Source organism: Pseudonaja textilis, chromosome 3, assembly GCF_049901715.1.
Source record: "Pseudonaja textilis isolate UNSWEBS1 chromosome 3, rPseTex1.2, whole genome shotgun sequence".
Classification (NCBI taxonomy): domain Eukaryota; kingdom Metazoa; phylum Chordata; class Lepidosauria; order Squamata; family Elapidae; genus Pseudonaja; species Pseudonaja textilis.
Genome location: NC_141992.1, coordinates 137,963,359 through 137,988,145, shown reverse-complemented (window position 1 = coordinate 137,988,145; position 24,787 = coordinate 137,963,359). Strand labels below are relative to the sequence as shown.

Genomic DNA, 24,787 nt, shown 5'->3' with positions numbered 1-24,787 from the left:
TTAAAAAGTGGTTATATTTATATAGTTCCTTACCAAGCACATCTAAATTATATTAAAGTAGCCAAAATATCTTTAAATCCCCAAGGCATGTCACAACTTCTGAGCACTCCTAATGTTTGGAAATTGAAAGTTGAAAAATTTGACATACTCTAAAATTGGCCCACTAGGAAGAGAAAGAAAAATGCCCTCAAGTTCCAACCCTTCAGATGGCCTAGAAAGACACCATGGTCAGGGCTGTTCTCCAAATGTCTTCTGATAACAACAACAAAAAATATAGTTGCTTCTTTAAATCCAGGACCCATGGAAGTCTGGGGGAATCACAGGAATTGTTAAGGAAGAGCTGCAGGGGAATGCTTCATGAGAAGCAGAAACAACTGGCAGTAATTCTTTCTGGTACTAGAAAATGGCACTTTCTCAGGCTGCAGATGGTATGTGGTAGGGATTGTCCCATCTGATTAATCAAGTAGCATCTGGGAAAAGATGCCCAGCCTGGTTGATTTAAGCACGCTCATTTCACATTCTCACTACTGCTTGGACGTGAAATCCTTTCTTATCATGGCTGTACATTTCACATCAAGGAGACATTGATCACCTCTCTTAACCATGAGTCCAATGACCCCATGGACAATTGAATTACCCCGCAGGAGCAAGCATGAGTATTTACTTTACATCAAACTTCTTAAAAAGTGATGGTGATGATGAAGAAACTAAGAAATGCTGCAGATTAACGAACAAATACAAATATAGTACCAAAATACTGGATTAACCATTTCAAGAGAGTTCTATTCCCCCTCCCCCTCCATGTTTGTTTAACAACAGATTATAGATATTCCACAAGTTACGATGATTCATTTAGCAATCATTTGAAGTTCCAATGACACCAAACGAAAACACGTACATTTGGTCCTTTAAGTTCCAACTGTTGCAGTTTGCATGTAGTCACATGAACGATATTTGGGATCCTGACTTTCACTTATGATCAGTTGCAGTATCCTGCAGTCATGAATTGTCATTTGCAGCCTTCCCTGCTGGCTTCCCACAAGCCAGGTAAATAGGAAGTTGGCTCAGGTAAGTCTCCCTCATCCCACCTCGACCTTTTTTCTCCCTCCACTTGCATGTGTGTACTACACCCTCCTTTTCCCCTTTGCTTGCACATCCACTCTCTAATACCTACATCCCCTGGATTTCTCTTGCACACATGCATGCACCCACCAGTGCCTTCCTTCCTTGCCCCCACCCCGTGCTTGTACATACACATGTAACCCATGCTCTCTTTCTTGGGCATCCTTACATTCGCATGCACTCTACATCCTTTCTGGGCTTCCCTATACTTGCATGCACCCTCACACAGGTCTCTCTGAACATACCATGTGTTAAGTCTGGGCGGTGGGTCCCAAGGAGAGACGAGACTCGAAATAGTGACAACAGCTCTTTATTAGGCAACCAGATACTGAGACAAGACTCCCAGCGGAGGCAGCTCCTTTTATAGAGCTGGCTGCGGCTAGGCAGCCTATGACATGCATTTGAGCTTGCCGCACTTGGCTTTACCCAATCGCGGCAGCCGAATAAGAACCAATCAGAACGCTTAGTTCTGTCCAATCACGGCCAGGCTTTTCCGGACCAATAGGAATGCAGGCCTACAAGCCTGCTAGTATGGAACACCATGAGCCCTCTTTCCCAGGCCTTCCTATGCTCACCAACACACACTCCCTCCTTCCCTGGCCTCACTGAATTCCTATCGGTTGCGCCACACTACAGCAACCCTCTTTCTCAACTCACATATGGCTTGTTCTGGCCCTCTTAGGATCTCCCATACATCCTAAGTCACTGCCACAATTCCTTACCTGGGACATCCATGCTTTCCACTTAATGATTAACACATCTCAGGTGACAATGGCACCAGGGACTGCTTGAATTGCCGCCACTAACCAATGTGGTCACGTGACATCATGCTTTATGACCATACTGTTTAGCAATGGTTCCCATTGCCATCATAAGGACTACCTCTATTGCATTTTTGAATCTTTTTTTAAAGCCTATTATTATAAGAGAGGAAGAAATAAGGAAATGGAAACAATGGGTTTTATCTTGTATGAAGCTTTTATTATATTTAGATGTTTTGCAAGTTTAGCTCAAATCTTATACAAACTTTTCCCAACATTGCTTACATGTGCACAGAAATGGATCCTGAAAATTCATTTTAACTAAACCTGAGGATTATAAAAATAATTGTTCCACTTCGATGCAAAGCTCCCTCTAGTGTTGACAAGAAAAAAATCCATTTAGACTATTCATAAACACAAAACCAATGTCAAAAATTGTTCCAGTGCCTCTTTCTGTTGTTATAGGTGGTCCTCGTTTAACGACCATTCATTTAGTGACCATTCAAACTTACAATAGCACTGAATGAGTGGCGGTTTTAACTGGACCTTTTACTTAGAGATGGCACAGCATCCCTTTGTCACAAGACCACAAACCAGATGGTCATCACACAGATCATGATCATGTTACAGCATCCCACTGTCCTGTGATTGAAACTTGTGACTTTCCCTGCCAGCTTCCCACAAGCAATTTGTCAAGCAATTATAAGATAACAGGTATAAGTATAAACATAGTTATGAATACATGAAATGGATACATATAAGAAAAATAAAAAGAAACAATAGGACAGGGATGGTAGGCACGTTAGTTTACATGCTTTACAACAGAGTTCCTAGTCCCAGTTACGTCCAGTAAGTAAGTAAGGAAAAGCTGTATTACTAAGCACAATGCATTGAATGATATGTACTATGAAACTGTTCTGAAAGGCCTGGAAGCCTAATAGCCAAATGAGAGGTTGAGGGAACCAAACATGTTCAGCCTTAGTTAAAGAGTGAGAGCAGGATAGCTCTCTTCGAGCACAAGAGGGATCACATACAGCAAGAGTGTCAAACTGGCGAGCAGGATGTGTCACACTCAGGATGTGTCACACACAGGCCACACCCACCCCAGCTCTGAGAAGGCAAACGTCATGATATGTCATGTGACATCAACGTGATGCAGCAAGTTTCACACCTGTGACATAGAGGAATATCAAGACCTTGAAACATAGGATAAACTGTTTAAAAAGTCCATGGTAAAAAGGATAAAATGGATAATAAATGAACTTCAAATTTTGCTTACAAATATAGATACATGGGAAAATGTGTGAAACTAATGTTAAATTTGCACCATGTCATAATTTAAGATATATTTTTAATAAAATGATATATCGTTGGACACCAGTCAAGCTGTGAAAATTGTATAAAGGAATACCAAGCCGGTGTTGGAATGGTAAAAAATAAAAAGAGGATCTTCTCTCATGCATGCTGGACCTGTGAAAAAGTAAAGAGATTTTGGGTACAAATCCTAATTAGTATAGCAAATTAATATTATGATGAAACCATAATTTTTTCTATTGAGTTTTATGATCATTGAATAAGAAGAATGAGACATCAATATTGTGTACTGGCATTTGTGGCAAGATTACTCTATGCACAAAAATAGAATAATGAAATGTCCAAAGTAAAAGATTAGATTATAAAACTGGCAAAGGTAATCAGTTAGCTTAGGGAAAAACAATAAATACTTTTTCTTGAAAGAAAAGACTGAGTTGATGATTTGGGGACCAGCTACATAGTTCTATGGGCTAAATCAGCAACAATAAATTGATAAGAATTAGGGTAAAATTAAAAATCTAGACATTAAAAGAGGAAGGGTCTATGGCTCCTGCAAAAATATATTCTTTCTCTGTCTCTATCTCTCTGTCTGTCTGTGTGTGTGTGTGTATGTGTGTCTGCGCGTGCGCGCACGCGTGCTGTACCAATTTGGTTGTTCTAATGTGATCCAGCAGTTTTCTGGAAATTAATTTCCATTTCTGATCTAGAAAATTAAATACTGAAATGTATTATAGTAGTAGGGCCTTATTCTGATTGAGGAATATTCATTACAAGAACTGCAAATGGATATTAAGAGATATCATAAAATATACACATGAAGATATGTCCTATTATATATTTCATCTTAACTGCAAATGACAGTTCAAATCTGGCTACAATTTTGGGTCCAGACAAGAATATATGTGCTTGGGTGTAATAAGACTGTCATAAACTAACAGCACTGGAAAATCCCGTCCTCAGATTTCTTTGATTTGAGATTGACCACTTTAATGAAACCACAACATACTTTCATTCTGGAATTCCTGACACTCCTTGAGTCTAATATTTTATTGGAATTAAGCAAATGCAACATTTTTTTTTGTCATGCAAGTTAGTGAGGGTATAAAAATAAAAGGAGTGTCAAGAATTCCAAGAGGAAATTATGTTGAAGTTTCATGAAGGTGGTCCACTTTGGTATGATATCTGAATGTGCTATGCCCATATTTAGGTTTGGATAAAAGATACAGTAGACACAGCTACCCATTTTATTTATTTTATTTTTATTTTATTTTGTCTGTCAATTGCTTACAAGATAATAAGTAAAAACATAGTTATGAATACATGGATACATATAAGAAAAGTAAACATTAGGACAGTGACAGTAGGAACATTGGTGCGCTTATGCACGCCCCCCTATAGACCTCTTAGGAAAGGGGTGAGGTCAATAGTAGAAAGTCTAAACAAGCTCCCCTTTAAGGTGCAGGTGGCTAGACTTTTGGTCAGAATGATTACCTGTTCTGCTAGTGCTTATTACAGCCAGTCTAGGGGATAAGCCTTGTTGTGGTTTATTTTAGTTCAATGTGCCACCCAGAATAATAAATTTTGAGTTGAGCAGCTTTCTAAATCTTTAAATAAACAAAGCCAAAACTTGTCTCATTTCCTTGATATCTAATGTAAATTCAGGCAATTACAGGTAGTCCTTGACATACAACAGCTCATCTAGTGACCGTTCAAAATTACATCACTGAAAAAGTGACATAACTGTTTTTCATGCTTATGACCATTGCAGAATCCCCATGATCACGTGATCAAAATTTGGATGCTTTGCAACTAATTCATTATTTATGATGGCTGCAGTATCCTGAGATCCTGTGATCACCTCTTGCAACCCTTCAACAAGCAAATCCAATCAGGAAGCCAGCTTTATTACTAACTTAGCAGCTGCAGTGATTCACCTACTAACTGTAGCAAGAAAAGTGTTAAAATGGTCACTTAACACATTCTCATTTAGCCACAGATTTTGGGGGTTCAATTGTGGTCATAAATTGAGGACTACCTGGTACACTTTATTCAATAAACTGTGATCCAAAAACCAGGGCACATATTTTATAAAGATTCCTTCACAGAATAAGAGTTGGAGATCTTCTAGTCCAGCCCCCTGCTCAAAATGTATAACATACACATTCTCAGACAAAAATGGTTGTCCAATCTCTTCTTAAAAACCTCCAGTATTGGAACACCCACAACTTCTGGAGGAAATTTGTTCCACTGATTAATTGTTCTGGTTATCAGGAAATTTCTCCTTGGTTCCAGGTTGCTTTTCCCCTTGGGTTAGTTTCCACCTGTTGCTTCTTGCCCTCCTTTCAGGTGCTTTGGAGAATAGCTTGACTCCCTCTTTTTTATGGAAAACCCTCAAATACCTGAACACTGCTAATCATGCCACCCCCTAGTCCTTCTCTTCACAAGACTAGACATATCCAATTAATCTTTGCTTTGTGCAACTCATTTAAGCATAGACCAAACCAAGAATTCACCTGTCCACCTCTTTGGGATAAGTGTCATTTCCCAAGCTATTATCTGCTCTACTTATTCCACTTATTTCGCGTAAATAAATCATATGCTCCCCCGCGGAGTTTAAAGTGGGGGGGCGAGGAAGCTAAGCTCTGAGAAACAATACCCTGCCCTCCTCCATTCTCTGGATTTGGGAGGGAATGCACCTTCCACCTCATAATTAAGGGGGGGTAAGAAAACACGCGGGAAAGTGCAGTTCGTCTCGCGGAATTCCCCCACCCGCTTCGGCCAGCGTTCCGACTCTGCGCATGCTCCGCCTCCTTCCCTCGAAAATTTATGCCTTTGACGTGCTCTCCTGCCCATCACTTTCTAACCCCGCCTCCTCGGGACTACGCTTTGAGCATCTATTGGCCGGCACTTTCCCGCTTCCTTCTTCCCCTTTGACAACCCGCCATTTTGAAACGTTGTTGATTTTCTGTGAGGAAAGCCAGTAACGCCAATATCAACCCCCCACGCACCCCTCTTCTGGTAAACACGGGTCGTGCCCTCCTGAAGCGTTGTGTTTTGTCGCCGTCCGAGGGCCGCCTCCGTCGCTGCTGCGCCCGTTTTCTTAGAAGCGCCCTGAAGTATCCGAGGTGGGTGTTTCGGTGTTGTCGGGATAACGGCCAAAATGAAGATGCTTATGACAGGCCCGGCCGGAGGGGACGGTGTGCTAGTGTCCGAAACCCGGCCGGGGGTGGGGGGAGAGCCTAGCGCGGCGCCCCACAGAACCGTTGGGAAAGGAGAAGAGTCCCTCAGCGCCCCTCTTCCCTGCTCCCCTCAGAGTGGACTTCAATCCCGGCCAGCGCTTGGCCTGACGTTTTCCGCGGCTCCAACTGTTTTTTTCCGCCGGAATTCTGCTGCCTGTCACAGTCCCCGCCGGCTGCCCGGGGCTCTGTGCTCTGCCTTCCGAGGCTGCAGGAGCCTTTGGTCTTTAAGCAAACAGCGGTAGTAAAATGGGAGAGAGGAAGGCGCCTCTTGGGGACGCTGTGTAATTCCTCGGCCGCGATATTGTATTATTGTTCTCCATCTCCTCCTTCGTGTAATTCCGTAGCCTCGGTGCTCTTCTTCATATGCATGTAATTCCATGGCTGCAATCTCCTCCTTTGAAACTCAGGCGAGCAGACTTAATATTCCTACCTCCAGTTTTCCCCATAACAACAACCACGCGAGGTAGATTGGGCTGAGGAAAAGGGACGGGCCCAAAGTCATCGACTTTCACAAGTTGCTGGGGTTTGCAATTCTGAGGGGAAGATGGGAGTGTTTTGATTGCCCACTTGTAGTGCCTAGATTTTGTTGTTGTTGTTATTGGTATTACTGGTATTATTGTTGGTATTATTATTGGTACTACTACTACTACTACTATTGGCAGCCTATCCCACCAATGTGCTACTGCCTCCAGGTATTAGCTACTGGAGAATTTGTTTCAAAATAGCTGCTAAAAGTTAAAACATTGAAGCTGAAAAATACTGTGCAACTCAGGTCTTTTTTGGAGTTATTCAAAAAAGATATTTTGTTTCTATGAGCTAACAATCTGCACAGGTCAATACTGCATCAGAAAACGACCCACTGTATTTTAGCCTGAAATGCTGTGCGAAATGTACCTGGATGATTAGTTTATGGTATAGCATGGACTGTTATGCAAGACCAGATTATTGGTTATTTCCATTACATGTTCCAGTTGGTAAGCATGTTGTACGCTTACTCCACCAACTACATGAAGTGGTCTCTTAAAATAGTCTGTTTATATCTGCAGAGATAGCAAGAATTGCCTCTTACAGTGAAGAAAACATAAGTATGAAAATCAGACACAGAATGTTGTATTGGAGTTTATTATTTAGCATTATGCACTGGTGTCCTTATTCAAGCAGCTTGGTTTGCAGAGCTAGTAGTTTGAGTTGTACTGCCTTATCCAAAGTAACTGTTGAATTTAATGGCTGAATAGTGTTTTTAAACTTGTATTTCACTTCTCAAAAATTCTGAATATTGTAAATAAACTACATTATTAATGCAAAGCTTCACTAACTTAGGCAATTTTAAAAGGGAATAAATGCATTCAAAGAACGTAAGGCTCTCATCGCTGAAAAACAGTATCCCTCCTGACTAACAATTTTTGTTAAATGCACTTGGAAGATTCTACTCTCGTTTTCTTGCATGGTGTCCATATGTATTCAAGTGATCATGGTCTAAATTGATCTTTATTATGTTCTTATGTATAATAGTGACTTGGTCGATATGAACAAAGATTTTATACAAGGTTGCTGTATCTATACATCTGAATTTTTTTGGTATTGATTATATACATATTAGTATATTAACAAAGCTAAGAATTGATTAATTTCAGCATTAATGTCTATTTGGAATTCTGTCTGTCTCTGTGTGAAATTTACCAAGCAGATATATACCAAATGCCTATTTAAAATATGTATTGAATATAAAATATTGAATAATCCAATGTATTGAGTGATCCGTTGCCATTTTTATAGGTGAGACTAAGGTCTGTCTAGTTCAGAAGTATTTGCAAAGCTGCACTGGGTCATTCATTCCATATCAAGTGATCTGGGAGTCCCTTCTCAACCATCATGGATTTCAGTGAAATTTTGTGTGAACATGCACACATGTCCCCAATGAACATTAGTAAAATGTTACATTTGCTGATGCAATACTTGCAGAGATATAGTCATTTGTTTGACCCCATACTGCAGCCTTCTACAGTATGACTTTGAGGTTCCAGCAACTTTGAGACATAATATCTCCGGCAATATTTTGTTGAGAGAAACAAAACGTGGCCATCTTGTACAACTTTTTGTGCTCTATTAAACAAAATAATACAAACGTTCTCATGAGCGATCTCCATCTAGATAATTTGGAGCAAAGTTGGCCAAAAATATTGCGGCTCGAAAAAAGGTTAAAGTTTGGCTTTTTATATCTCTGGAAGGAAATGTATGATAAATATGAAACTTTGTGGGTAATAACTTAGCAATACAAGGTTTTCGTATATACAATTTCATTCTACTGCTTTCCAGTAGTTTATAAATTGAGTGTAAAGTTGACGGTTTTTGTAAAAATACCAAAAATAGGGTATTTCAGCCCGCTTTTACAAAAACAGACCTTCTGGAAACTCTGTTAAATCATTCTCATTAGAAAGACCGTGTTTCAAACTCCCTAAAAAACTAGGGTTTTTCATCACTGGTGTTGGGAAAAAATTGTTATCAACTTACCACCATGGTTCATTTTATTCTAACGAAATTGGGCTGCATTATGTGCACAGTTTGCCGCCGAAGAAAAAATACTCATTACTCGGCAATTGGAGGTTGAGCTCACAGACGATGACCAAATCTGCTTGTATCACAAAGCGATGTATCTGAAAAAGTACGACATGAAGCAAAAGTCGTGCTGCAACCCAAATTCACATAGCTAAACATGGGCTGTTGAAAGCCATGTCCAATGATTTAACAAACGTGGCGAAAACAAATGTGAAGCTGGGTCAAAAGATTTGTTACAAGTATAAAGCCAAATACATTTCCATGGTCCAAAGCACGGCAGACTCTTCGTCATCAGATAATTATGATATGGACATTTTGGACAAGTATTCTAAGTCAATTTTGATTAATTTCCTTTCATATGTGGGAGTCATTGTCCAATTCTATTTAAGTAAATGGAAATCTCTAGAATCGGGATATAATAATTTGAAATAGTGTGCTAAAAATTATGGAAAGCGTTATTTTGAATGCATCTTTCTGTTGTTTAGTGTGTTTAATGCAGAATATATTTTACTTAATTTGCAGAATGGCTTACTCTAGAGCAAGATTTAAGTTTTTTGATTCCATGGCAAATTTGGGTGCTTCCATCTTCCTATATGAGAGGATATATGCATGTGATGCCTTAGCCATTGAAGATAGTGCTCATATTATTATTTTTTTGTCAACTGCATGCCCCTTTTAGGCTTAAATATTTTAAATCCATATATGAAAAGATTGCCCACTGAGACCTGAATTTACAGGGTCCTATTTCCTCTTAGGCTCTAACATATACATTTTTAGCAGAACTGCTAAGTTTACAGAGGCAGTTCAGCTAAGAATTATACTGAATAAGTCAGGGTATCATGTAGAACAGTGGTCACCAACCAGTGGGCTGGGGACCACTGTTGGTCCGCAAGAAAATTTTGGTGGTCCGCAGAGAAATGTCACCCCCAAAGCACCACCACCCCAAGCAATTAATGTGGAGTGTGAAGGATGTGTGTTTGTGTTTATTTTCATGATGTGCACTGAGGATGGTGTTTGATTTCATTGTACGAAATTTAATGACAATAAAGTAAACTAATTAATCCAGGCTGCGTGGGAACACAAGGCTTGCATGGCTTGCATTGCAAACAACACGAGGTAGTGAGGGGAGTGGGGGAACTTGCGCCACTCACCCAACACTCCTCACCTGGCCACACAAGGAAAACAGCAAAAGTCTTTCTCTCCCCCAAACTCTGCCAGAAATGAGTCTTTGGGACCCTGCAAGCCATCCTACTCCAAGAGGCTGTGCTGGCAGGATAAGTCTCACAAAGACTGACTGACTGACTGACTCTCTCTCTCTCTCTCTCTCCCCCTTTGATGCGGTCATAAAACTATTCAATAGATTATCCATCTGCTTATTTACCAGGAGTTTGTCTTTATCTGCGTGTTTATTAGCTATATAATTTACCTACCAGATAATGTTGAATTTATAGTAAAATATTCGCATGAGATTTGTGTTGAAAGTCTCAGTACTAGTAGTAGTAATAAAATGCTTCATACTAAGTTGATATTTTCCCGTATATCGTCTATGCAGAAAGAAAGCAGATATGTCTTCTGTTTCTGAAAAAGATGATTTACTTTCTATTGAACAAAAAGAAAAAAGAGAACCACGGACTGAAAACAAAGCTGAAAATAGTGAGGATGATGAAGAGGAAGAAGAGGAGGAAGAGGAAGAGGAAAAAGGTGAGTGGAATTTATTCTAAACAGAGATTCAAATAACTGTATAGAAGCAAGCTATTTTCAGATCCCATCTTCCTCTGGCTCCTTGTCACTTTCAAGTAGAAACTCTCCAGAATGGAGTTTATTGTAGAGAACAGTTAAGAATTTTTTTAACATTTATTTTCTGTTCATGATACATTAAGATGGAGAACTTCAAATTGAGGGACATGACCCTTAGTAGTCACATTTAAAAGGGGATCATGCTCATTCTTTGAAGAAACTGACTGTCACTTTGTCCTGGTTGAGTGGAAGCATGGTTTGGTATTGATAAAGCTGTTCATTTACAAGCCAAGCTTGCACAAAGAGAGGGGATAGAAAAGAGAAATAGTAACAGTAAGTCTCAGTGAACCTCACCAGATTTGCCTGAAATGGAAATGCACTTCCCAATGTGAAAGAGAACATAATATTATTTTTGCTTACATAAGAGAAGCAAAGACAAATTTCTGGTACAACTCCAGCAGTCTCATTTCACTGTTGATGCCTGTAGATCTGCCATAGGACCAAGAAAAAAAAGCTACAGTGTTTTCCACAGGCGTTTTCTGTTGCTAAGTTACTACCATTGCAACAGGTACTGGCATGCCCAGTGCTTATACAGCCCAGGAGTGGAGACAGACTATCTGGGAAGAAATGTGCTGAGGAGAGTTCTGTACTGTCAGTGCCAATCCATATGTGCAAGATTCACCAAGTTGTCTATCTCAGGTCAGGCATGAGACCTGGCTCTGATTGCTGTCTTAAGATTGCTTGCCTGTGTGGGACTGACTTCTAAGCTAGTGGAGGAAGTTGTCCTGCTGACTTAGATTCCTCCAAAGGGGCTTCTGGGATTAGACACCAAAAAGATTCCCCCAGAAATAGGCAAAAGAAGCAGCCAATATTAGCTGCACCATATTACAGGTAGTCCTTGACTTTCAACCACAGTTGACCCCAAATTTTTGGTTAAGTGAGTCATGCCCTATTACCTTTTTTTGCCACAGTTATTATGTGAATCACTGCAGTTGTTAAGTGAATCATATGGTCGCAATGAATCTGTCTTGGGAAGGTCACATATGGTGATCATATGACCCCAGGACAGTTCAACCATCAGAAATGCATGCTAGTTGCAAAATGTCTAATTTTTATCACATAACCATGGGAATGCTGCAATGGTCATGTTAGAATTAGACAAAAGTCACTTTTTTTAATGGCTTTCGAACAGTCACTAAATGAATGTAAATTTGTTATGACTCCCCTTCGAAATTCAAACGAACAAAATAGAAAGCAGCCGTTTCACAATTAAATCAAACGGAAAGAAGTCTTACAAGATAACGGCTGGCAGAAACCACAGCATAAATCTTTACTCTGTCCGGCAAACCAGTCCTGGCAATAAATCTTCAGCCTCAGAGCTCTTTGCTGTAACGTCTTCACTCAAATAGTTATTTTGTTCCTGGCGAAATGTACCAGCCCAGCTGTGTCCTTTTATACTCATTAAGGCAACGTGCTAATTTACTGACTTGCCCTTCTCATTCGCTCCAGCTGATTTTGCCTTTTCAACCGTCTTCTATTTTTTACATTTAACCACAAGTTTTCCAAGTTCTCATCTCCACTAGAAGACTCTCTCAAAACTTCCCTGTCAGCCATTCCCGGCTGTTGATCAGATAAGGAACCAGAGGAGGTCAAATGTCCTGACAATTCTAATACATCAGGTCTGTCGTCCTTTGTCACGTCCATCTCCTCATCCTGGTTATCAGTCCAATCAGTAAGCCAGGCCGGTTCATATTGTTCTGCCATAACCTCTTCACTTGAACTCATATCAATCACAGGAGCTGAATCCAAGCCCGGAGCCACAACATAAATTGATGTCCTGTAAATAATAAATAAATATATATAACTCCACTCTCCCTGAAAATGGTTGTCAGATTACACTTTGACAGGGCTCCCATTGTCTGGGCTTGTCCAGGCATATGGACCATGTCACTTTGTTGTGATAGTTCTGTTTATGGAAAGGACTTGTCACACAAATGCATTTAATTTAGCAGGTCATGGCACCAAAATGTTTGAGCTTTGCATTAAGTCTCTAATAAGTTTAGTACTTTTATTAGAATTATTTATGTAAATGCTGAGTTGAATGTCAAACAATATTTGATGACATATTGGGAGGTAATATTTTCATTTCCAGGGATTTAATTCAAAACATTGTTATTATATTCACTAATCATGCTTAAGAGAAATGAAGCATGACTATATACAATGTATTGAAAAATATTTTGTTGCTATTTGTTCATTGTCTTCTGCTAACTAAAAAAGCTTTTGAATGTATAGTAATTCATATTTGTGTTCAGTATTCATTAAATACCTGCTGGTCAATTTGTGATTAAAGATTCATCTGTTGAGATTGCATCTATCTACAAAATCCTTTGGTCCCCCAAAACCAATGTACTTCCTAATTTGCAGGCAACAGTGAAGAAAGTGTAAATATACTTGAGGTATAAAAAACAATAGAAGTACCAAGACAAAGTAGAGAGTTTTACCCTTATAGAATTGTTCCAAATTAAATTTATTCACTTTTAACACCTGGAAATTATGTTGTATATTGTTAGTTATGCAAATATAATAAAATTATTTTTAAAAGCTTATTGATATTTTTACTAGCATCTCCATTTTAACTTTTTAAGGTTTCCTACTTTAAGTTATACTTTTAGTTCCAAACTTCGTAATAAGAGACACTATTTTTAATGTATGCTTTGACATTTTCAAATATAAGAACATATTTGATGTTAAACTACAATCATTATTTTTTATACGTATAATGTTAATGTTGAGTCATGCAGGCAAATATGTTGATTTTCATTTATTTATTGCATGATTGTCTGGTTGACAGTCATCGTACTCAATGGATTCATTCTATGGTGTAGGATGCAAATAGACAACCAGAGGATATGTTACTTGGTTAACATCATAAATTATGCTATATATTCATGATTTTTGTATTGAAAGTGCTTGATAGGAGATAATGCATAAAATCCCACTGAATCATCAACTGAATGTGTTCTACTGTAGGTCTGAGAGGAGATCACTGTCATCAACTGCTGCCTTCCCCACCTCATATATACCAACAGTAGCCAAATTTCCTACACCTATCTCCATCCCTCTGGGCTCTATACCTCTGGTGATCTTAGAAAAATATGTGTGAGGTCCATTTCATAGGCAAAAGGTTAGAAAAGCGCCAGCCTCAAATAGTAACTCCTTGTTTGAAAGCTTGTGCTGAATAACTAGCCCCCCTCTTCAGGCCGATCTTTAATAAATCACTGGAGATGTGTTATGTCCTTTCTTGCTTCAAACTCTATACCATTATCCCATTTCCAAGTAAATCCTCCATCAGGAAGCTGAATGACTTTAATCTAGTTGTTCTGATATCTGTTCTAATATCTGTAGACCTTTGAGAGATTAGTGCTGACCCACCTGAAGGTCAACACGGATCCACTGTTAGACCATTTGCAATTTGCCTATCTAGGGATTCCTCTGAAGTTTGCAGATGATACAAGTGTCTTGCCTCACTTGAGACTGTGATGAATGTGCATATAGATAAGGATTGAACAAGTGGCCATGTGGTGCAGCTGGAACAGTCAAGCTGAACAGGCTTAAAACTAGAGATTTTAGGTGATGATTCTGTTTCTTTGCATGTACATTTAGAGCTTCTGAACCAGAGACAAATTCCTTGTGTTTCTAATCATAGTTTGTCAAATAAACTTATTCTATTCCATTCCATTCCATTTGTGGATTAATTGTTAAATTTTTTGAGCATCTGACTACATCTACTTTGCCAGTATTTTAGGTCAGAATGCTTTTTCAAGTGACATATACACTTATTAAGCCTACATATTACCCTATTTTCTGGATTATAAGATGCACTTTTTCTACCCCCAAAAGTGGGTGGAAATGTGTGTGTCTTATATAGAGAATGTTGCTGAAGCCCCCCCACCCTTCGGCCTCTGCCTCCCAGCAATTTGCTTCCTTGCAGCAAACAGCTTGGTCAGCTTCAGCACAGCCTGATTAGCACAAACAGCTGATTGTTGGTAGGATCGGCCTTCCGGTGATCAGCTGTTTCAGGCTGCAGGAATTGCCATCACCTATTGCCGCCTCCCTGTGCCCCATTTTCAGGCTCTGCATCCCTTTTTTTGCTTCCACACGCCCTGTTTTCGGCCTCCGTGTATCCCATTTTCTACCCATACTGATCCCTGCCACTCTGAACAGGCCAAAAATGGGGTGCACAGAGGCTGAAAAAGGGATGCGGAGGCTGAAAATAGGGTGCGTGGTGGCTGCAATAGGTGATGGCAATCCCTGCAGGCTGAAACAGCTGATCGTTGGGAGGCCAATCCAACCTATAATTAGCTGCTTGTGCTAATCAGGCTGTGCTGAAGCTGACCAGGCTGTTTGCTGCAAGGAGACAAATTGCTCAGAGGCAGAGGCAGATCCTTCCCCCCGTTTCCCTCCCCAAAGGCTAGGTGCATCTTATACTTCGGAGTATCTTATACTCTGAAAAATACGGTACTTTATTTTTGTTATTCTGTACAGTAATTTCAACCACTTTCCTGACTGCATGAAACTTATCAATTGTCTTTCAGAAAAGAGCCTCATTGTTGAAGGAAAGCGAGAGAAGAAGAAAGTGGAAAGATTGACAATGCAGGTGTCATCATTACAAAAGGAACCTTTTACAATTACACCAGGCAAGCTATTTCTTTGAAATCAGACAAATATTAATTGAAGAGAAAACCTTTGTGCATATAATATGAAAGATCATATTTGTAATTTTCTAAACTATCCTATGTTCAGTATTTGGGATATTTAATGTTTATTTTGAATCAATATTGCAATAAATATGGGGATGGGCTTTGGTTAAAGCAAATAACAGATTGGCTAAAATGTGATTAAGTAACATTGTTTGAGTATTATAACATAATATTTGCCTTTTCAGGAAAGGGTCAAAAACTTTGTGAAATTGAACGAATACAGTACTTTTTAAGTAAGAAGAAAACTGATGAACTTCGAAATTTGCACAAACTTCTTTACAACAGGCCAGGCACAGTAAGATATCTCATAACTTGCTTTTTGTTCATAATGTTTTCAGTTGATATATAATGATTCTATGAAATCACACCATTTCTTAGATTGAGCACATTCATAAGCTGTATATTACCAGCAGCCTACAGCAATTTGTAATATCCAGTAAATTCCATTCACATCCAAAATTGAAAATATAATATATAATGTAAACAAAATAACAAAACCATAAATAGTTAAAATTATCAGAAATTGGCTTATAAAAACATGGCTTCGTTCTTAACAGATTGAAAACAAGTCTTCTACAGGGGAAATGCTAAGCTGTAAAAGTAAAAGTTATAAAAGTAGGCAGTGGAGGGATTCCAAGAATATTGGAGGCATTGCCATAAGGTGTGGTAAATACCAGATGAGCCTGTTCCTGGTGAGGCACGTATTTTATTTATGGCTCTTAGAATTAAATAAATTATCTTTTGGTTAACAGTAGTCCCTGACTTAGAATGGGTCACTCAATAACATTCAAAGTTATGGATTTTAAAAAAGGTACTTATGACCCATTCTCAATGTTACAACTGCGGAACCCGCACCCCCATGTTTACATAATCACATATTGGGTGCTTCGCAATTGGCTCACATAAACTGCTGGTTGCAGAGTTGCCCAATTGTGTGACCATGATTTGCAATATTTTCCAGCAGAAAATGGCAAAAAAAACCCTCACATTGGATGTTCTGGGTTCTCTTAATGACCACACAATTCGCTTAATGACTACAGTTACAAGCTTTACAACCATTGTAAAAATGGTCAATACAACTGTTATGTATGCTTCAACCTACAACTACAACTTATGACCAAAATTGTGGGCTTAATTGTGGTCATAAGTCAAGGACTATCTGTATTTGATCCCAGTTTCCTTTCATTTCCAAAACAAATAGTAATTGCCACAAAATTGCTGTTCAAGAAAAGTAAGTGTTCATACCTATTGGCAATGGAAAATTGGCTACAGGTTTCCTTGAATCCTTGTCTCAGTTTTCAAATAAATATTTTTCTATTTATAAAATATTTTTCTGTTATTAAGTGTCATTTTGATAAATATGGGATCTGCTAGTGCTGGGTCAAAGTACAATTCATTTTTTGTTACAGATCCCAAATATTTTTTATTATTATGGTTTGTCACACAGCTAGATGTTTAGACTGGATTTGGCATTTTTGTCTACCTATCGAGTCCTTCCCAAGGTTAGGCAGATGTTGTTTGATGGTATTAAAGGTAAAAGGTATTATGGCAAGATGTAAGCTGTTCTGAGTAAGGTTGCCTTTTGCAATTGGCTGGTGTGATTTTGTAAATGCTGATCCTGTTCTGTTCAATGGTGTTTTAGATTTTCTGGTACTGCCCTTAAGGGGCCTATTACTACTCTTAATATATTTGCTTTCTTTTGCCAGTCATTTTATTTCTATTTGCATATGTTTGTATTCTGTTATTTTCTCTAGTTCTTTCTCTTATTTTGCTGTCTCCAGGCACTGCCATGTACACTATCCAGACATTTTTGTCTTTTTTTATCGACAATGTTTATGTGGCAGATGTCTGCCGGAGCACTTTAAACTTCTTTTAACTTTTTCATTTTCTATTACATTGTTTCTTTTATGGTCCTAACAATTCTTGCGTGCAGGCAAATGGTATTTTTTGGAGATCTTCCAATGCATCATTGTTGTCATGTTATTTGTGGTCAGTCTGTATTATCTTTTTGCAACAGCTAATTAGATGGCCCACAGTTTCTTCAGCTTCTTTGCAGAGGCAGCATTTGCTGTCTTGCTCTCTTTTGAGTTGTTGCTTTGTGTGCATTTGTTCTTAAGGCTTGGTCTTGTGCAGCCAGAATTAACTCCTCTTGTCTTGTTACAGATGGGCAGACTCCATTATGATCGTATATCAAGGACTACCCTGTAGTTTGATTGTTACATATTTATTCAAAGCTGACATGGACAGTTTTCTGTCTGATTTTAAGGCTACACATATGTACTTTGATATTTTGACAATTAGATGAAATAAAGAATATTGCAACGTTGTTTTATACTGACCAACTCTATTCTTTTTTAGGTTACTTCATTGAAAAAGAATGTAGGACAGTTCAGTGGCTTTCCATTTGAAAAAGGAAGTGATCAATACAAGAAAAAGGAAGAAATGCTGAAAAAGTGAGACTTTAACATGTTTAATCAATATAATTAATGTTCAAAATATTCAGAGCCTAATGTGCATTTCCAGGACAAAATTCAATTAATAATGTCACTGTACAAGTATTTCAAGTCATATCTGTGAATATAATTTAATATAATTTGACATTATACTCTAACATAGCAGATAAACAAAATATAACTATTACCTTAAATTATACTAAAACATATTGTTGCTGGTATGTTTATAGCATTTTAGTTTCCCTTGTAGTAGCTTTGGAAATTTTAGCTTTGGAATTTAGCAATGTAATCATTCATATTTAAGGATTTGATGAAAAACCAACTTTTATTTTGGAGGAAATATTAAAAGTCCTCTACTAACAAATGTTAATGTTTTCTCTGTTTATTTGCATTAACTGTAAGGTCTTCCAAAGGTATTTGCTATTTATGATTAAGAGAACTTTTTATGTAATTTTATTTCATGTATAGGACATGTAACAATCAGAACAATAGTCAATATTTCAATTTTCACTAATTTGAAGACTACTTGATTCATGTAAGTGATTTGGATATGTTGTGTGGAGGCTAAAACAAAAAGAAGCATAAAACATATTAATCTAATTGTCTATCTGCAAAATGATGGTAACACTGATAAGGAGTGTTGATTAAAGTTTGAAAGGACTTGAAGGCCTCTGCATTTTAAATACATTGGTCTACCAAGGATTAGATAGATAGATAGATAGATGGATAGATAGATAGATAGATAGATAGATAGATAGATAGATAGATAGATAGATAGATAGATAGACAGACAGAATGAATACATGTATCTTTGTGTGTGTATTAATATATTGTCTGGTTTTTTTACATATTTAGTAAATACTTATAAATCAGTATTTCTCTGCAGATACAGAAATGCAATGCTAAAAAGCATATGTGAAGTTCTTGATTTGGAAAGATCAGGAGTTAACAGTGAACTGGTAGCAAGAATCTTAAATTTTCTAATGCATCCAAAACCTTCAGGCAAGGTGAGAGCTATGCTTAGGTCGTTGTTTTAATCTAAAAAAAATGGGGTTTAGTTTAGGACATAATTTGAATATATTAACATTGTTCCCTATAACAAAAAAGATGTCAGGGTTCTGATGGATGCCCTAAGGATGTTGTGCCTAATTTTTTTACAGCTGTTCCTCCTGAGCCTTGCTGTAAGCACAAAATTACACTAATGCTTTACTTATTTCATGCATACTCATGTGCCATGGCTTAGGACACAGTTATACAGGTGAGATATTTGAGATATTGAAATTAAAGTTTACCTATAGTAACTCTCAACAACAAATCAAATGCCCTTTTAGCCTCGGTAAGGTTATTAAAAATCGTTGCTTTCAAGAGTTGCCTTGCATCTACAAATGCTTATTTGAATGGGTTGATTGTATCTTCATGATTCCATTAACAATAGAAGTATATGATTTGAAACCATTTTAATTACTGTTCATTTTAGATATATTTGTAGGATCATATTTTCTGAAAGCAAGTGCAACAAACTGATAAGTTACAGTAGTTGTGGTGAGTGGGAAGTCATATAAATATTGAGAGCATGTGAAGCTCTTTGGGTTCTACTAACATGCCTTGAAAATTAAGCCATTATTATTTTCAAACTATTAGATTATTTCTTTATTTTTCCCTTTTTAAAAAACAGAAAATAGATGCAAATTAAAGTAGCCAATGAGAACAAAACCACAGTTCGTTAAGAGTTTTTAAAGATTTATTCAGTAATAACATTTAAATTTTATAAACCTGTATTCTCCTTACCTCTTCAATCTTCCCTAATCTCTATAAATAATATAAAGTATCTGAGATCAGCAGAGTCCATTAGACTGAGGACTAAATGTAAATTGTAAATAAATAATCCTCTTCAATCAGGGAATAAAAATCTTTAAACTCTGCTTTCAAGAATTTTCTGCTGAATTCTGTGGGACCGACTTTCTGGGAGTTACTGCCCACTTACAGAGCACCTCTGAAAAATGTATCAAAAAGGTCACAGATATGTAACATTTAATATTTAATCTGAATGGGGACTAAATTCTTACTCAGTTTTATTTCTTTTTTAAAAATGCATGTGTTTACTCATCTAATCCGTATCATGACTTTCCATTGAAAAAGAATTAGGAGTCTAATGCACAAAAATAAAAATAAGTTGAGAATTTAAAAAATGAAAACAAAATACATAATATATATTGAAAACTAAAATTAGCAAAAAACAATTTATAAAAGTCAAAAAATGTTGATTCACTTAAAGTAAACTTATCCTATGAAACTATTTTCCCAACAAATTTATAAAATAAGAAGGATCATCAAAGTTAGTTAAGTTACAGCATTTCCTATGGTATGTATACATTATAAAACTATTTGATTGTTTTTTTTATTCATTTCTAATATCTAATAGCCATTGCCAAAATCCAAGAAAACTCCCAACAAGGGTGGTAAAAAAGAGCGTAGTAGCTCTGGAACAGCACGGAAAGCCAAACGCACCAAATGTCCTGAAATCTTGACAGATGAATCTAGCAGTGAGGACGATGAAAAGAAAGGGAAAGATGAATCATCTGAGGAAGATAAAGAAAGTGAAGAAGAGGTAAGAACTTCAGTACAAATAATATGTGCTAAAGAATTATACTCTCGTCAATAATTTGATTTAAATGGCAACAGCATGGGATCAGATAGTTACAGATAGTCCCAAAATTCCTTAAATTTATCGCTTTTAAGATATATTAATGTTATAAATTATTCGTAAAAGAATTGGCTGAATAATGGCAGTTATAAACTGCAGTTTATAAACATTGTTATTTTAAAATTATCTACTTATCAGATTTCTAGACACAACTCTATTTGTTCTATAATGTATATTTTTGCATACTGAAAAAAAAAAATAGAAACACCTGTTCTAACAACCCACTGATATTTGGGACAGATAAAGCATACAAAACTGTTTAAATGAGTTACATTTTTATTTTATTTCTTTAGCATTAAATTTGCATTAGTTCAGTATGTTTAAAATTGATATTGAAATAGATTTTACTGTGTTTTTTACCTAACTCACAGCCACCTAAAAAATCAATAAAGAAAGAAAAACCCAAACAAAAAGTAGCTTCAAAAAGCAAAAAGCGTTCAAGAAGCGCTAATGTCAAGAAAGCAGATAGCAGTACAACCAAGAAGAGTCAGAACTCTTCCAAAAAAGGTAAGTTCACCACTCAACAAATCTCAGTTATATATAAGCTGTCAAAAAACTAAGTTGTGTATGTTTTTTGAGGAACCAGGTATCCTTAATGTCTCAAAATATTTTGTACTGTGTCATGGCTTTTAATGTTCACTTTGGCTCTGGCATGAAATGTCCTGGCAGACCAGTTGGAAATACTGAACTCAGTTTCTATTAAACAACTTCAGTCACATGGTTTGGAGCTATTGCATGGAATCTAGGGCACTTTTTAATTTCATATTTTATACAAAAATAATTTGTTCCTATGTTCTGTCAGGTTAAGAGGAATTCTTTTTTTAATAGCAAAATCAACCATATTAGAAATCAAATATTATCTTGATTATCCTTTCTCATCTATCCTGAGTGAAAAAACCCAGAGATGACTGGGATAAGAAATAGTAAAGTTGGAGGTTATAAAAACAGGTGAAAAAAAAAAATCTAAAACGGGTCACCAACCGCTGAGCCACAGAAGCGGCAGGCAAGTGTGTGCGCCCCTTACATGAGCATCGGGCAAGCGCAGGCATTCCAAATGGAGCTGCTTGTGTCATGTGTTTGCCTGCCACTTGCATGGCACCATCCCCTTCCTCTGGCCGGTCCACAAAACCAGAAAGGTTGGGGTACTCAGATCTAAAAGATACCCTTTTACTACCTGAATCTTTCTCTGAAAAATCCCAGTTTTTAAAGCTTTCTTTAGTATAAACTAATTTGCAATTTTATTCAAAGTTAAATTTGACTGGTGGAAGGAAAAACCAGTTATCTGCATTTTAACAAAATATTTTTCATTTAGAAAGTGAATCTGAGAATAGTTCAGATGATGAGCCTTTAATTAAAAAATTGAAAAAGCCTCCCACAGATGAAGAATTGAAAGAAACTGTGAAAAAACTACTTGCTGATGCAAATTTGGAGGAAGTTACCATGAAACAAATTTGTAAAGAGGTATATATTTGCCATTTATTTTGTATACTATTTACTGTGTAAATTTAAATTTCAGGGCTGCCAATAAAAATCCATATACAGTATTTGTGTAGTTTTTGCAAAACGCACGCTCACCGAACCGATTGTAATGCTGGTAGGATCCCAGCCCTGATTTCATCTGATTAAACTTGTTTTAAATTGATCATTGCAGGTATATAAACGCTATCCCAGTTATGACTTATCTGACAGAAAAGAATTCATCAAAAAGGCAGTGAAAGAGGTAAATACTTGATCAATGAGATATCATATTTTAGATTTCAATTATAATATATGCCTTGCTTCGCTGAGATGGGTTTGGTAAATAAATATATTTAAATTTTAGAAATCTTAAATACGGAATAATAAACTTAACTCAGTTCTCAAAACCAGGCCCAAATTTTATTCAACTCTATGCTTAATTGCATCTGCTAATTTTATTTTAATGTTTGTTTAATCATTTCTTAATCCTATGCTATAAATGTATAATAACATAGCAAAAATGTTAATGTTAATTGAAAATCCTGTTGATTTTTTTGAACTTTCTCTAAAGATGTTAAGATTGCAGCCTGAGCAAAGTGTTCATGGAAAGGTGGATTTACATAGAAGATGAAATATTTTCTTTTCTTTGTAGCTCATTTCATGATCTAATGGGAAGAAAATGAAGGCTACGGACTTGTTTTCCTGGATTTAAATATTTTACAAAAACCAGCAAATTGTAAACTTTATTATTTTTGTTTTACTCTTGGTATAACGTAGTATTAGTTGGAGATGACTATTGGCTTAATGTTCTGAATGTTAATGGGAATTACCAACTTTTTCAAAATTGAGTTTAATATAATTCCTAATTTTGCATGGTAATACATGTTCCCTACTTTTCCTTTGTACATTATATTTCTTTGTAAAAATAGTCATATAGCTATTGTAGGTTTTAGTGTTTGTAATGTAGAGATTTTTTAAAAAGAACAATATGAAAGCTGTTGTATTAGTAGATACACATGCAGAGACTGTTAAATACTGCAGTATTGGGCATTACATTTATTTTGAATACACCCATTTTCTACCAGGAGCTAGTCACATGCCCTGACTAGGACTGCTGTTATGTTTTACTATCTTGCATGTGTATACAACTGAAAGTAATAAAGCATGATCAATCACGAATAGATATTATTTTTGTACTTTTAAAGGCTTTTGTATATAAGCTTATTTCAGATTTGCTTAAAACCAGGTTAAGAAAAAAAAACGTGTTTTAGATTTATGACCAGTATCAGTGTTTATGAATCATGTTGTGATTAAGTAGGAAGTAAGTATACATACAAAAGATAGCACATTTGATTTTTGTAAGGAATGTCTTGATTGCACTCAGTCTTTGAGTGCAGAGAAATTTAATTTTTCTTTAACTGAGTGCAGAGAATTATAGCTCTGAAGGCTTAATGTGATATCCTATATTGTTAATTCATAAAAAATAAATACAATTTTGATTTCTAAAATGTTTTTTCCAAGGTGGTTAGTATTGACCATTTATCTGGTGTCGCCTGAACAATGTAGTATTCTTGCAAAACTGTACCCTTGTTTTAGATTCTCAGAATCTATAATTGGAAGAATATATACTTAAATGCATTAATCTTAGGTGACTCCTGCTTAAATACTCTAAAATAAAATCTCAGTTCTGCAAATAATTATTCATGAAATTTTTATTCAATTCCAGAATGAAGTACCTGTTCACAAAAATCCTTTAAGGGATCAGATCATCATGTGTTAAAATTTCCAGCAAATGCCAAATAAATGTGTCATAAAGTGAAGTCAAGTATAATTAACTTCTCCAAGACTGTATTGATTAAAATAATTGCAGGTTTTAAATAATGTATTAATATGTAGTTATGGAATCATTGATCTATATTCCAAAATATTGTTAATTGATCAACTTATATCATTTTTATCACTTTCTTTGCACGCAATCATTTTTACTAAGCTGAATGTACGTTTTTTATTCAATAAATGTCTTTAAGGAAAATGTACGCTGATATTTTAATACATGTACAGTAAACTTGATACAGAATCAAAAGTGCCTGTGTGTGTCATCTAGACAAAATATTCCTTGTTCATGCTAAATGAAGAAAATTTTTAAGAACTTTATTTTTGTGTAGACAATGAGTATACATTTCCCTAAGCAACAATTATTCTAAAGAATAAAAAAGAATATTAATGATTAATTATCCAAATATTTCTAAGGAACTGTGAGCTATCATAGGAAATCATTAGACTCTTACCCTATTTCTCAATTATATCCTTTACTTTAATAGTTATAATGTATAATTGTTTAAGCAAGTTATAGGATTAATTAAAATCAGGACTTCAAGTTGATTTATAATCTTGGCTTTTAAGTATGTCATTCTAAGAGAAACAAAAATCATATTTCATTCATTTGACTGTTTGGTCAGCAAACAATGATAAATGTTCAGTTTGGAGCTACAGGCAAATTATACTTAAACAAAAAAAAAATGAAAGCTACCTTACATGGTTACACCAGTATGCTCAAGTACTACTATATCCAACTGTTTTCTAGTCCCTCTCTAGTCTTTAGTCTTCTATTTTTATGAATTAATGCCAGGTTTTCTTTAGATATCTAAGAAGCTGGTTGACTTCTTATACTGTTTCTATT

The 24,787-nt window shown here is 36.4% G+C and overlaps 1 protein-coding gene across 3 annotated transcripts; it reads left to right on the top strand.

The window, feature by feature from the left end:
- The first annotated feature begins 6,077 nt into the window (after positions 1-6,077).
- DEK (DEK proto-oncogene) lies at positions 6,078-24,190 on the top strand. 3 transcript variants are annotated; one of them, XM_026699535.2, is made up of 11 exons: positions 6,078-6,322; positions 10,545-10,693; positions 15,328-15,429; positions 15,678-15,787; positions 17,851-17,945; positions 18,832-18,952; positions 20,368-20,553; positions 21,021-21,156; positions 21,962-22,110; positions 22,301-22,369; positions 22,760-24,190. In XM_026699535.2, exons 2-11 carry the CDS (start codon positions 10,558-10,560, stop codon positions 22,769-22,771), a joined length of 1,116 nt encoding a protein of 371 aa, XP_026555320.2. In that variant the 5' UTR covers positions 6,078-6,322; positions 10,545-10,557; the 3' UTR covers positions 22,772-24,190. The 3 variants fall into 3 exon arrangements, with proteins under 3 accessions (XP_026555320.2, XP_087787064.1, XP_026555321.2); XM_087930938.1 differs by having other exon boundaries at positions 22,679-24,190; XM_026699536.2 differs by lacking the exon at positions 22,760-24,190 and having other exon boundaries at positions 22,301-22,396.
- Positions 24,191-24,787: the final 597 nt, after the last annotated feature.